This window comes from Taudactylus pleione, unplaced genomic scaffold (genome assembly GCF_031769625.1).
Source record: "Taudactylus pleione unplaced genomic scaffold, aTauple2 ptg000043l, whole genome shotgun sequence".
Lineage (NCBI taxonomy): Eukaryota > Metazoa > Chordata > Amphibia > Anura > Myobatrachidae > Taudactylus > Taudactylus pleione.
The window spans coordinates 14,626,450-14,641,994 of NW_028284445.1; the positions used below are offsets into that span (position 1 = coordinate 14,626,450).

A 15,545-nucleotide genomic window follows, 5' to 3' on the forward strand; every position below is an offset into this window, starting at 1 on the left:
CAGCTTTTCCATACAGTGAAGATGCTTTGCAAACCAGCATGCCTGCAGCTTGATGAAACCCTCTCCCAGTCAAGATGCAATGAGTTTGCAAAATTCTTTGCAGATAAAGTATCCTCCATCCGGGCTGGAATCCCCACAGTGCCATCAAAGGATGCCAAACTACCAAGCCTGCCAAGGTACAGCTTTAACATAATGGATGTAAAACACATTGCCAAAATTATCAGAATGTTGTGACCCACCACCTGTGATCTGGACCCTGCCTCAACCAAGTTTCTCATAGCGTGTATGGACATGATTGGCCCTGTAATTGCAAAAATAGTTCAATGCTCTTTGCAAACAGGCATTTTTCCAGAACCACTAAAGGAAGCAATTGTTAGACCACTTCTTAAAAAACCTAATTTAGACTCCGACTGCATGACCAACTATAGACCAGTATCAAACCTTCCATTTCTAGGAAAGGTCATTGAGAAAGTGGTGGCAATGCAACTGGAAACCCGCCTGTCTACCCATGATATTTATGATCCATTCCAGTCAGGATTCAGGAGAAGACATAGCCCTGAAACAGCTCTAGTATGTGTGCTTAATCATCTTCTGATGGCAAAAGACAGAGGTGATTGTTCAATCTTAATCCTTCTGGATCTCTCTGCAGCATTTAATACTGTGGACCACAGGATTCTAATTGAGCGCCTGAAAAATTTCTGTGGACTGGATGGCACAGTCCTTAGTTGGTTCAAATCATTTCTGACCGGCAGGATACAGAGAGTTTCTTCTGGAGTAAACTCTTCATCACCAGTGCCACTTCCATGCGGTGTCCCACAGGGTTCTATACTATCTCCCATGCTTTTTGCATTATACATGCTACCATTGGGTGAAATAATCAGACGTCATGGCCTGGTCTACCACTGCTATGCAAATGTTACACAACTGTACCTGTCCTTTGCTCCAAGTACAAAGGACCCCATAACAACTCTAAATGGCTGCCTAGCTGAGCTTCAGGAGTGGATGAGTGCCAGTTGGCTGCGACTGAACCCTGATAAAACAGAGGTCCTTCTGATAGGTCACAAGTCAGGGCTACAGCATAGCCAACCAACAGGACTTACACTTGGGGGATCAGAATTACAAAACACTGAACATGTGCACAATCTTGGTGTTGTCCTGGATAGTGGCTTGACACTTAAACATCAGGTATCAGCCACAATCAAATCCTCATTCTTTCATCTGAGGAACATTGCCAGAATCAAGCACTTAATTCCCTCAGAAGATCTGCCTAAAGTCATACATGCATTTATATCATCACGCCTAGACTACTGCAATGCCCTCTACCTTGGACTCCCAGCAAAAGAATTGCACCACTTGCAGATGGTACAAAACACAGCTGCCAGGCTATTAACCAACCAGCCCCGTTCCAGCCACATAACACCCACTCTCTATTCCCTTCACTGACTGCCTGTCAGATGGCAAATTTTTTCAAGATTGGCTTACTAACTTACACAGCCCTACATGACCATGGCCCAGGGTACCTAAAGCAGCTTCTGATTCCTTACCGTCCAACTCAATTACTGCGATCCATTGACGAAGGACTATTAACAGTACCTAGAATCTCCCGGAATTCGTCTGGGGGTCGAGCTTTCAGTTTTTGGGCTCCAACCTTATGGAACTCACTTCCCCACACAGTTCGAGAGGTCTCCACTCTGGAATCCTTCAAAAATAGACTCAAGACTTACCTCTTCACCTAAGCATTTCACTAATGTCCCTTGTTTAAGCTTATTTTGAATGTTATACAGTAAAGGCAAATGTAAAAAGCACTTTGAGTCCTTAAGGAGAAAAGCTCTATATTATTAAAATTATTATTAAATAAAAATAAAATTATTATCTTGGTTCACCAACATTTCAGACTATATTTCATCTGTCATCAGGGTATACCTCAACATACCCTGATGATGATGGAAGAAATATCATCTGAAACGTTGGTAAAGCAGGATGAACCTCATGTGTCCTTTTTGAAAAGTCTGAGTGCCTTCAGTTTGGGAGCATTGGTTATTTATAGTGAAGTGCACCATGTCTATAAGAGACTTGTACTGGACTGCCGCTCTTTCTGGATTTATATTTATATATAACATTTATTTATTTCTTTATATATTTATTTATTGCATATCACTGTTTATATAGCAATACATTTTCTTCTGCTAGATCAATAATGTACTTTCCAAACCTGGTGACAAGAACATTGTGTGGAATAGTAAAAAGGGTTTCACAATCCGAAAACCAACCTACAAGTTTTTTGGTCTGTTAAGCTGCGAAGCTACAGTGAATGGAGTTGTGCACTCTACGAAATATTTTGCCATCAGACACTGTGAGTAACATCATGTAACAGATGATATGATGTTGCATTGTTATGTTGTTATTCTCTCCACCATTATACCACTAATGCGCTGATCATTGTCTCCAGCCAGTGAAATCCACAGTGTGAAGCTTAATGTCTCCAATGCCATCAGCCAGCTGCGTGGCAGCATGCTGTCCATTAATTGCACAGTTACCACTGCCCTAAATTCAAGAGCTGAGGTACAATGGACCTACCCTGGACTGGTAAGGAGCTACTCAAACTTGCCCCTCCCTGTGCTTCAAATTGTAACATAATTATATCCACTGTTTGTATTACTGTTAATTCCTTTTAACTGGGTCTGTTGTTTCTTAGGGGTAAATTTACTAAGATGGGAGTTCTATTTAAGAAGTGATGTTGCCCATAGCAACCAATCAGATTCTACTTTTCATTTATCTAGCACCTTCTAGAAGATAATACCTGGAATCTGATTGGTTGCTATAGGCAACATCACTTCTTATAAGAACTCCCATTTTAGTAAATTTACCCCATATAGTGACCTTTCTAAAGACTCTCGGACCTAATGGTCATGAATTAATAAGAAATTACTCATTCTTGACCATTAGTTCCGAGAGTCTTCATGCATGTCAGTAGAATTATTGATTAATGCCAATCTTCAGTGTTATGACCATTTCAAATATTGCAAGGTATAATTAAATTGTGTGCTCAATTCAAAATGTTCTATTTAATTGTGTATGCAGCTACAGTATATGTACCTTCCCTAATTATTTTTCCTGTCATCCCAATAACAAGGACAAAGAGGGGGCAGTTTGAGCAAACTTCCAGTGGTATAAAAAAGTTTCAACTGAAAGTTGGGAAGAAAGCAGAAATAGTGATTGCAAAGTTTCCTGGCAGTATGCAGGCAGTATGCAGGCAGTAACTTAGACCATTATAATATATGATGATGACAGCAATTTAGACTCATGTGTTGATTACACTATTTAAATAACACAGGTCAACGCGTACAAATAATTTAAAATTAGAGATGTGCGGGATCGGTTTTACTCGGATATGTTTGGATCTCAAAAACAGCATTTTATTGGCTATCAGCTATCATGCGTTTCGGATAGCCAATAAAATAAATCCGAACTTGCGATAATTTTGGCGAAAAGAACGAAGTAAATCCGAGTAAACCCAAATCCGCACATCTCTATTTCAAATACTTTTTATGTATCCTTTATTCCACAATCCTTTATTCCACAGGTCTCTTAATGCAATTTGCCACTGGGATAAATACAATGTTATTGACTTTAATGGTGTGATAGGAGCCTTGCAGAGCAAACAGGACCAGTCCATTGACAGAAAGGGCCTTTCATGGACAATTCGCTCTCAGTACTTAGTCCAAGCTTGCCAGACATTAAGGCACCCCTATGCCAGTGCCTCGTAGGCGACGTTGACCCATCAGCTCTGTACCAGACGGTTTAGTCCACATAATTTCTTCTACAAAGTGAAAACGCTGTGTCAATATTTCGCCATTGTGCAAAACACAAGCTGCAAAGAGGTATCTGCTGGTAGTTGGAAAACAAAAAATCTGGAATTCTGAGTAGAGCGATATAAATGTGAGAACAGATATACAACAACATGCAAGTAATATAAAAAATTAATTTGCATGTACTATATAAAGTGATAAGCAACAGGCCCACCTGAGCCTTCTCCTGCAGCTCCCACCCTCTTTTGCTTTTATTGCAGATTTGTTTGCTGTGGCGTGAAACACTCTTTCTTTGATTAAATGTATTTACTTAGATTAACGGTATTGTTCGTCCATTTTGGGGGTTAGAGGGCCACCCCCATGAAGTGTAGAGGGTTGCCGATCACTGCCCTACAATGTACATCTTTACAATGTTGCATTTAGAGTAGGTCACTACCCTCAACATTGTGTTTGAATACTCTTTGTATTAGTACTTGAGTGCCCATATGCGCTCCTCTATCTAACGTGCCCTTCTCTGTTACTGTTCTGGGAGAAATTTTGTCTGGCGAGAGCCATGTAGGAATTATACAAATGATAAAGAAAGAACAGTAATTCAATAAATTAACTAAACTTATGTTATGCTTCTCTTGCATCACTGGAGCCCAAAGCAGGAACAAAAGCTTGTCTACTGTATATGGGAAATATATCGCTAGATATTTATGGACAAGCTCATTTAGGAGCTAATAAAATTTACTGTTTGGGTCCTAAAACTCTACCTTCCAGGGCCGGAACGTGGTATTGCCAGGTTCCATTGAAAAATATAGGGTGATTGGGATCCACCCTCTCAAGGTTCCTGCAATGCTCTTCTGGGAAAACATTGACTCCTGTGCATACCCAGAAGTGGTGGGGGGACCTCAGAATGATGGACTGGCATTACCATTGCCCCGTAGTAACCACACCCCCTGCAGTGGCGGTAGTTCTGACAACCTGTACAATATGATGTTTTATGGTTTGCGCTTGCTGTGTACTGTACAGTATAATTTGCCACACTTTTTTTTTTTTACATTTATATTGACAGTCTGGCCAAGGATGTGTGTTCTAGACTACTAGAAAAAAAGTACTTACAGTAATGTCATGACAAATCTCAAGAGTGTCTCTTTACCCAGTTGTTATATAATAAGTTATGGTCTAACATATAATCATATTATGCACCCTTTGGTAACTATAAAATACTTTTTGATCTAGAAATTTGGCAAAATTGCTTCCATAATGAAGCGGATATTTATTTCCAACTCGAATGCAGTGGTGCACAGCACACTGGTGATCCAAGAACTACAGAATATCGACCAAGGGTTGTACACGTGCACGGCCAAGAACGGCCCATCAAACAAAACCAGAAATACTACACTTCGTATTCACGGTAAGGCTTGTAATGTATTTCCCCTATACTACCTGGATTCATTATTAAGTGAAATAAGAAGATAATACTATTTAGATATGTTTTTGCCATAAAAGATTGTTCACCTGCTTATCACAAGGCTAATCACTCTGCCTGAAAGGGAACTTTGCCAGTTAGTTAAATTAAAACACAAATATTTTCGATCTCTACAGTAACTTGTAAAAAAAAATGCCTATGCCACAAGATCATACTTTACAGTGACTTTCGAAATTCATATTAGTTAAATATTAATCGTCTGATTCATAGTTAGGTATCATTAAGGTTGACATATATTATTTGTGACCTACAAATGTGGAGCAGGCAGCACTACTGGGTGGTTGTATTATACAATTTGGCAAACATTATGGGGCTTGTAATATGTGCCCAGATTTATCAAGGAGTGATATTCTTAAATGGTGTTCCAACCAATCAGTTCGTAACTGTTAAGTGTTTGAAAATGACAGTTAGGAGCTGATTGGTTGGAGTACCATTTAAGATTAGTAATGAGTGATAAGAATATCACTCGTTTGATAAATCTGGGCCAGGGTGCGATCTGGTGCCAGTGCTTGAACTCCTGTGAGTCTTCCCGTATTTTTAAAACGGCAATAATTTCAAAGGCAAAACCAGGTTGGTCGCCTTTAAAATGATTGGCGTTTTAAAAATATGGGAAAACTAACAGGAGTTCCCGCAGCGGCACCAGATTATATATCTAGATACAACTGTGTATTTGTGTGTGTGTGTGTGTGTGTATACAGTATGTGTTATCAGTGCCAGATTAAGGTCCTCATGGGCCTGGAGCTGAAATTTATAAAGGGCCTATTGTGAGCTGCCGCAGGGGGTGTGACCTGCACGGCGTGGTGACTACTGTTGTGGGGGTTTGGTCTGCACAGGGGGTGTGGTCTGTGCCGTGGGATGTGGCTAGCTCCGTAGAGGGCATAGCCACCGCCTACCGCCAACCACCTCAGTCTCTCTCTCCTCTTTGCTTATATGAAGTATGTACCACCTGTTATATTACTGAGCATTGAATAACATTTTTTATTAATGTAAAATATATATATGTGTGTGTGTGTGTGTGTGTGTATATATATATATATATATATATATACAATGATCGCACTGACACAAAAAGTACAATATTTGAGTTCCAGGGACCCATCATTTGTAAAATTTTAAGTCCTAAATGACAGTTTCAGGGTCCCATCATAATGTAAAACAGTTTCAGAGAAATAACAAAACAATAGTATAAACAACCATTCTGGAGAGTGCAATGCTTAGGCTTTCTTCTTCGGGGTCCATGGGGTCCACAGCCATCACATTGGGGTATATGGATTCATCCAGGCACCAAACAGTTAATCCAAGCTCTCGGCTCCCAGGATGCACCAGGTCCTCCCCCATATACCCCGCCCCTGGTCACAGGGTGCCAGTATACTGTTTGGTGCGAGAAGGCACCGTACTAGCAGTGGGACTGCAGGGCAGTCCTGAAGACCAAGTTCTTTAAAAAAAAAAAAAAGCAGGGGTTACGTGTTCCCTGTTGGTAACCACGCGTCGATAGACGCAAGGGTCCCTGCTTCATCTACCCCCGCCGGCGCCGCAACACTAGTCTCGGCTAGTGCTTTCGGCAGGGGCTTGGACTCTGGACCGCGATCAAGCAGGGATGCAGGTGAGTAGGACCGTGGGCGGCTGCTTACACCGCGGTCATGCGTGGTCCATCCCCCGGCATAGAGACTGGCCGGGGGACTGCTGTGTGGGCAGCCAGCCGGCTGGGTCTGCTTTCATAGGACCACCAGGATATAAAGTCTGACAGCCGGGGGGGATGTATGGCGGCGGCCATGTCAGTTGCCGGGTGGTCCATGCAGCATAGGGGAGGTATGCTTCCCCGGCGGCCCCTTCCCCCAACCCGAACTACGGCCCTCCTGAGGTCCCACCTTTGGGTTGCTCCGCCCAGCCTTCCAATTATTTAAGTCAGCTGCAGACCACTCTGAGTGCCCTCCATGGCTGTTGCTCAGGAAGTATTGGGTCAGTCTCCCTGTATGCTTCTCATTTTGGGACCAGTTATACAGAAGCTCCATATATGCTACTAGGCTTTGCTATTCATAGTGCATGGGAGCCCAAACAAATTGCATAAGCTCTGCTAAGTATATATGCATTGTTTGTGACTTATTGAAACTGTGTGTATGTATTACTGACATTTCATTACTGTTTCTCTCCCTGCAGCTGGTGTGTGGGGTGGGGTCACCTGTATGTGTAGTTTCAGACTTTGAAATCATGTCAAAAGAATCTGAGAGACAGGTGACAGATGCCCCTCTTTTGATTTCATGTGTGGCCTGTAAGGCGGGCTTGTCCCCTCAGGACTTTGTACAGAATGGGTTATGTGTCCATTGTTTTAGACAGTCTTCTCAGCAATCAAATTTGCCGCCGTCTGGGCAAGAACCTCCTTGGGCCTCTTTTTCCCAGATTATGGCCCAGGTGGCAGTTCCAGCTGCTCCGGTGATGAGATTTCAGCAACCATTGCAGCCGGCTGTGTTTATGCCTCCTATGATGCCATCTTGGATGGATATGTTTGCGCATGCGCAGGCGGGGCCCTCATCATCCTTTCAGCAGCTGCTTCAAACGGCCAAGCCAATCCAGCCAAAGGCTAGAAGGCGTTTGGCTACACAAGCAAATCAGGATACAGACTCTGATTTGTCCTCTGAGGAGGATGAAGTATCCTCTCAGGGGTCTCTCTCCGTAGAGTAGGGAGATCTTTTCCCAGTGGCTGATGTCCCTTTCTTAATTAGGGCGGTCAAAACGGTTTTGAATATTGATGAGGCAGAGCCACTACATAAAAAGACACCGGTGTTTAAGCGCCAAAGGGTGGTCAGGGCAGAGTTTCCCGGGTCAGAGCATTTATCGGAGCTTTTGGGGGAGGCATGGAAAATTCCGGACAAAAGGTTCCATGTGGCTAAAAATATTTCGGCTTTATATCCATTTTCTTCACAGCAGTGTTCTAAATGGGAGGTTCAACCGTCAGTGGATACGCATGTGGTGCATTTGATGAAAACTTCCACTTTACCAGAATTGTCTAAAGAACAACAGGAGATAGTTTCTTATGTGAAGGAGGCTTCATATTACCTTCTAGAGGCAGCTTTAGATGCAGGGATATTGTCTGCCAGGGCATCAGCAGCCTCTGTAGTAGCTCGTAGAGCGTTGTGGTTAAGAGATTGGAAGGCAGATTAAGGGTCCAAGAGGGCCTTAGAATCTCTTCCCTTCACAGGGGGAGTCCTTTTTGGCTCGGAATTAGACAAGATTGTGGCCTCTGTGGCAGCCTCTAGGGCGGCGGGGTTACCCTCAGCATTAGGTCCCAGACAGAGGTCTTCTTCCTTTCATACCTTTCGGCCTCAGGGGAAGGTCAACCCTTTGGTAGAACAGGTGTTGGTAGAAAACCATCACCTAAAAAACCCTGGCAAACTAAACGCCCGGGTTCCAAGCCTCAAGATAAACCAGTGGCCTGATGGGACGGGCCTCCCCCTGGGGGATCCCAGGGTAGGAGGCCGACTTCTTCGGTACTCGGACACCTGGCATTACACGACAACAGATGCCTGGGTTCTGGAAGTAGTTTCCCAGGGTTATGCCCTGACATTTTGGAGAAGTCCACCCCAGAGGTTCTTTTCCGTATCCCAGCCAGTGGATTCGGTAAAGGCGTTGGCCATACAGCTAGCTGTTCAGTCCCTGCTAGAAGCAGGGGTGATCGTCCGAGTGCCAGAGGATCAGGTTCGGAAGGGGTTTTATTCCAACCTGTTTCTAGTTCGGAAGCCAAATGGGTCCTTCCGACCAATTTTAAATCTAAAGGATCTCAATACGTTCATTTGAGTACCCAGGTTTCATATGGAGACACTGAGATCAATAGTATTAGCCTTGGAACCAGGGGATTTCATGGTATCCCTGGATATCCAGGACGCCTATCTGCATGTGCCTATTGTGGTGTCCCATCAACAGTTTCTTCGTTTTGCAGTGGGGCAGGACCATTTTCAGTTTCAGGCGCTGCCATTCGGCCTGTCCACAGCTCCTCGGGTTTTCACCAAGGTCATGGCAGTGATAATGGCAGCTCTCAGACGCCATGGCATCAGAATTTTGCCTTACTTAGATGATCTCCTTTTGCTGGGACAGTCTCCACAGGAGTTGATGAGTCATCTGGATGTGATGGTCTCCTGTTTACACAGGCACGGTTGGGTTGTGAATTGGAAGAAATCCTTCCTTCAACCAGGACAACAGTTGGTGCACTTAGGAGCACGGCTGGACTCCGTAAAGCAGAGATTGTATCTGCCGGAGGAAAAGATTGCGGTCCTACAGGGACGCATACGCAATCTACTACACAACAGACGAGTCTCAGTGCATGCAGTGATGCGAGTACTAGGGTCGAAGGTATCCACTTTCAGCATGGTGCAATATGGACAGTTTCACTCCCGGCCGTTGCAGCAGTGGGTTCTCTCATGCTGGAACGGGGATTATCGATAGATAAAATCTCAGAAAATCTACTTGTCCCCAGAAGTAAGGTTGTCTTGGTGGTTATGGACGGACCACCTCAACCAGGGTCGCCCCTTCTGGATATTGGAATGGACTCTCCTCTCCACCGATGCCAGTCTTTGGGGTTGGGGAGCAGTGTCGGGCCCGCACGTCTTCCAAGGGAGATGGACAAGGGCAGAAAGTTGTCTGCCCATAAACATACTAGAACTGAGGGCAGTTTTCAGGGCATTGGTACAGGCCCAGGATGTTGTGTGCGGCAAGCCGGTGCAAGTACAATCTGACAATGTCACCACAGTAGCTTATCTGAATCGGCAGCGGGGCACGCGAAGTCGGGGAGCCATGGCACAAGTGTCAAGGATCCTAATATGGGCAGAACATCATCTTCCTGCGATAACGGCGGTTTTTGTACCAGGGGTACAAAATGTGGAAGCAGACTTTCTGAGTCGGCAAGACATAGACGCAGGGGAGTGGGCTCTCCACCCGCAGGTATTCCAGAACCTGCTGGACAGATGGGGTCTTCCAGAGATAGACCTTATGGCCTCGAATCGCAACCACAAAGTCCCCAGGTACCTGTAAGGTGGAAGTTTGGACTGGCGTATCTCTTTCCGCCTCTAGCCCTTCTTCCCAGGGTTGTCAGAAAGCTCAAACAAGAAGACACCGTGGTGATACTGATAGCTCCTGCTTGGCCCAGGCACCATTGGTTTACCGATCTACAAAACCTCTCAGTGGACACGCCTCTGAGGCAGGATCTGTTACTACAGGGTCCCTGTTGGTATCCGGATCTCCCTCGGTTGGCTTTTACGGCGTGGCTCTTGAGGCCTCTGTTCTAAGAGCCAAGGAGTTATCAGAGCCAGTAATTAAGACCATGTTGAGGGCACAAAAGCCTTCTTCGGCCCAGGTTTACTATAGGGTTTGGTGCTGTTTCTTTCAGTGGTGTAAACTGAGGAAATATGATCCTAGTGTGTTTAGGGTCTCCCGAGTGCTTTCTTTTTTCCAGTCAGGGTTAGAACAGGGTCTTCATCTGGCCTCCTTAAGAGTGCAGGCTTCTGCGCTTGGGGTGTGGTTTCAGCGTAGGGTCGCTCCGCTACCTGATGTTAGGACCTTTTTTCAGGGGGTTTTGAGGGTGCAGCCTCCATTTGTTCCTCCGGTAGCACCATGGGACTTGTCATTAGTTCTTAAAGCTTTACAGGTTTCCCCCTTTGAACCACTGGAGTCGGTAGATCTCAAATGGTTGACGGCAAAAACAATTTTTCTTTTGGCCATCGCTTCTGCTCGTAGGGTATCTGACCTGGCAGCCTTGTCAGTCCGCTCTCCTTCTCTAGTTTTCCATCAGGATAGAGCGGTGCTGCGGACCAGAGCAGGGTATCTTCCTAAGGTGGTATCCCGATTTCATATAAATGAAGAGAATGTGGTCCCAGATTTTCAGGTTTCAGGGTTGTCCTTAGATGAGGCTTTCCTGGATGTTGTGCGTGCTCTACGTATTTACGTGGATCGCACCAGCAAGTTGAGAAAGTCTGATTCTCTTTTTGTTCTGTATGGCTGTCATAAGCGGGGTTGGCCAGCCAATAAACAGACTTTAGCAAGATGGCTTCGTATGACCATATCACGGGCATACACTCAGGTGGGTCGTAGGGTGCCAGATTCAATCAGGGCACTGTACGCGGTCTGTGGGTCCTTCATAGGCAGCTCGTTGGGGCGCCTCTGCGGAACAATTGTGTAAGGCAGCCACATGGTCGTCTGTCCACACCTTTATAAAACACTATGCATTTGACACCTTTGCCTCTCAGGATGCCTCCTTTGGGCGCAGGATCCTCCTTTCTTCTGAGACACAGGAGCATTCCCGCCCTTAGGGGTACTGCTTGGGTATATCCCCAATGTGATGGCTGTGGACCCCATGGACCCCGAAGAAGAAAATAAGAGTTATGGTATAACATACCTTCTTTAACTCTTTTTCTTCAAGGTCCATGGGGTCCACAGGACACCCACCCTAACGCACCTGGTGTTATTGGGTATCCGTTGTATCTCTGAGTGTTTCCCTCGTTGTGAGAGAATGGTCTGGAGAACATATGTCCTTCCTTCTTACCTGTTTTGCCTTCTCTTGGTGGGCTTTGTGACAAACTGACGCCCTGTGACCAGGGGTGGGGTATATGGGGAAGGAACTGGTGCATCCTGGAGCCGAGAGCTTGGATTAACTGTTTGGTGCCTGGATGAATCCATATGCCCCAAAGTGATGGCTGTGGACCCCATGGACCTCGAAGAAAAAGAGTTAACGAAGGTATGTTATACCATAACTCTTATTTTATTTACTCAGTGCGCCTAAATTGATACAAACATTCAGGAGCTGTTACCTTAAAAATGTTTGCAGTGTAGTTTATGACACAAGGGCAGCAGTAAATCATACACACAGACTGCAGCGCAGAGGACAGTTAGGGGGGATGATTGGATGGCCCTGTTTGGTAGGTAAGCCTCCCACAATTCAAATTACAGTTTATATCACCTTCCAAAGGCAAAACAGAGGAACCAAATCTGTGCACATACAACCATCCTGCCGCCACCAAATCTCACTATTCAACTCACAACACACTGAAGATGCTAAAATGATCACCATAAATTATTTTTAGTAGTGACCCCAATGCATATTATGCCACCTTCTAGTGCCCATTGATACACATTATGTCACATAATAGTGCCTCCAGTACAAATTCTGGACCTAATTTAGAGCCACACACAACGCTAATGTTGACGTACGGTAATTAAGCAATTTTTTGTAACAACATAATTATTTTAACAAAAAGTGTACGCACAAAGGCGCTTTTGTGATAGAGGGGGGTATTCAATTAGGCTGCGAAAAGTCGGAATTGGCGATAATTTATCGCCGATAATATCATTTTCGCTTATTTAAATTATCCCCGAGAACACTTTTAAAAACGAAAAAAAAACCTAAGTCCTCTTATGCATCACTTCAATGTCGGGAAAAAACACCTGCAGCGGCTAATTAAAAATGCAGAACACAAAATGCAGAGCAGGGCTAAATGGGGGTACCCACAGTGATCCCCCATGTCTGAACATCATTAGGGGGGTCCCAGGATGAATTCCCGAAAATTCCCCTATTTTTCCCGATACTTACCTTTCCGCAGACTCCTGTTTTTGAATACGGGGATAAAGCGGGCACACGCTCGATACTTTATCCCCAGAAAAGCTCCGATGTGGAGCGAAAAGTCCAGCACGGACTTTTCGCTCCATTATTGAATACTGACCAGAGACTGACAGTATCAGAAATGTTGTGGAAAAGTGATGGGTGTTCCTGGGTGATGACTGGGAGGTTGCTAGAAATGCGCCCAAAAATAGCCTGTTCAGTGGCTGTGTTATGGGAGTGCCACAGGCGTCTCAGTGAAAGCAGCTGCATACACAGAGGCTCAGAGATCAGCAACTGTAGCCAGCTAGACATGACATCCCGTTCAGCAGTCAGCTGCACTGCCAACTAAGACTCAAGATCAATCACCCTGTTGGCCGGGCCGCCTTCCAGTTCACTGCTCGAGGCTGCTTAAGGTTGCGGTGGTGGCGCCTATGATGGCATTTGGCGTGTAGGAGGCGCTGAGACACTATGCGATGCGGGGAGAGCTAGTAAAGCCTTCCACTACGCTGCCATGTCACTCAAGTGTGGTTTATGAGCTGCATGCGGTGGCCTGGGGGGAGCGGCCCGCCGGTGTTTCAGTGGGCAGGGCTTCAGACGGCCGCTAGCAGACAGGGCAGGCTGTATCAGGAAAAAATTTTTTGTTATCTACAGCAGCATAGCAGATGTTGTGGGCCTATTTTAGATGGAGGGCTTGGAGCTGCAGCTCCACCCACCCCATTGTTAATCCGGCCCTGTGTGTTATATATATATATATATATATATATATATATATTATACATACATATTACATCAGATAAAAAATTTCCTTTATTACTTACGTACCACCAGTGCAACAGTAAATAATTCAAAGTTTCGGTCTCATGTCAGACTTTTGTAAAGGCAGATCAACTCCACAAGATGCTGCAGCTGTCAACAATAGTCCAGTATACACTATACATATATATATTTATATATAAACATGAAATAAAGGCATACTTGCCTACTTTTGAAAAAGCATTTCAGGGAGATTGTGAAAGCAGCACCTACGATCGCGCGTTAAACTGGGCGTGTACTGCGACATCTGAGAGGAGTGCCATAACCCTGACTAACATCCACATGTAAATGATCCCCAAAGCAGTTAGTAAGATCTATTTGTTGATGAAAATACACTGATACTTCTCAGAAAAATGTATGTAGCCATAGGTATCATTGTGCCTTATACCCAATGCAGGGAAATTATACTAATGATCCAATTTGAATGTATATATCTTTTTTCTTCTATAGAACAGTATCATAATGGAGGTAAGGTGAAATGAGGGAGATTGGTAGACTATTCAGGGAGACAGGGAGATTGCTGCTATTTCAGGGAGTCTCCCTGACAATGAGGGAGGGTTGGCAAGTATGAATAAAGGACAGAGCTGCTATCTTTGGCTATGTTTTAAGCCTAATAAACACATTGGTGTTTTTTTTTATAAGCGTTGGAGTGATATATGTGTGTATGTGTGTGTCTGTGTGTTGTGTGTGTTCTCTGTTAAGTAGTGTATTTCTAGAGATGTCATTGACTCCTTTTCTCTCTATATATTTAGCTGTACCATTCATTATTGTTAAACCTCGAAAGGCAGGTGTATTAGAAGCTGTAGTTGGCCAGAAGCGTTATCGGATCGCAGTAAAAGTGAGAGCGTTTCCTACCCCAGAGATTACATGGTGAGCGTAAAGTGATATTATAAGTGTTATATTATATGTGTTTTCTTATACCTGTTATATTATATGTGTTTTATTATACCTGTTATATATGCCACTTTCTTTAACCCTAAAGTAATAATATTGCACTCAGCAAATAGGACACGTAGTGAGGAGGCACTTTCCTAGAAATCATTTCCTAGGACCTTGTGGTGTAAAATATTACTATGATTTCCGTACAATATGAAGTGACCGGGCTTTCCTTCCATTCCTCTAGTGAGTCATGTCCTTTCACAGACATTGCCAGACTTTATTTACACATCTTTCCTCTACAACCTGCTGATTCAACTATTTTTTTTGCTGTTGCTTTGCCAAGTCACTCTTTTTTGGTTGATGCAGACAATGGCATTTTTTTTTCCAGACATTCTTCTGAATCAAATCTACTTTTTTGTATACTATTTTTAAACAAAGCATTATGGACCTTATTCAGAGTCGGTCGTTGCGGCCGCACGGTCGTATGCCACCGATGTTCGCTAAAGACGCGCATGCGTAAAATTCGCAATGCGCATGCGCAAACTAGCTGTTACGATCAGAAATTTCTCTCTCCTTCAACTTGGCCAGGTCATTAGTTTGAGTGACAGGATGAGGCGTTTGTGGGTGGTAACAGGGGAAGGTGCTTGTGAACGGGGGAGTGGAGATCCGAACGCAGGCGTGCCTGACTATGCAAACAGCGTTTTATGGGAGTGCATAATTAACTAAGTAGTGTCATGACACATGTGACATGGGAGGTTTTTACACTGACTTGATCGTAGTGCTTAAGAGAGGGTATGGTCAACCTTAAGCTCTACGACCAGCTCCGATGGTTCCCGATGGTCTCGATTAATCCTTATATGCCCGGAGATGACGTGTAATGCGAACGAGAAGGGGGCGTATTTTTAGTCTTACAGCCGCATCCTCCCCTCGCTCGTCCAGCTAACGATCCCATCTTAACGACGCAACTTGCGAGCGCTTCATTTGCATA

The 15,545-nt window shown here is 44.4% G+C and overlaps 1 protein-coding gene across 1 annotated transcript in view; it reads left to right on the top strand.

The window, feature by feature from the left end:
• FLT1 (fms related receptor tyrosine kinase 1) overlaps positions 1-15,545 on the top strand; it is a 107,738-nt gene that overhangs the window by 63,007 nt on the left and 29,186 nt on the right. The window contains exons 5-8 of the mRNA XM_088460270.1: positions 2,191-2,353; positions 2,450-2,586; positions 5,034-5,208; positions 14,431-14,548. Coding sequence (XP_088316396.1) covers positions 2,191-2,353; positions 2,450-2,586; positions 5,034-5,208; positions 14,431-14,548 — 593 coding nt within the window. The remainder of the gene's footprint in view (positions 1-2,190; positions 2,354-2,449; positions 2,587-5,033; positions 5,209-14,430; positions 14,549-15,545) is intronic.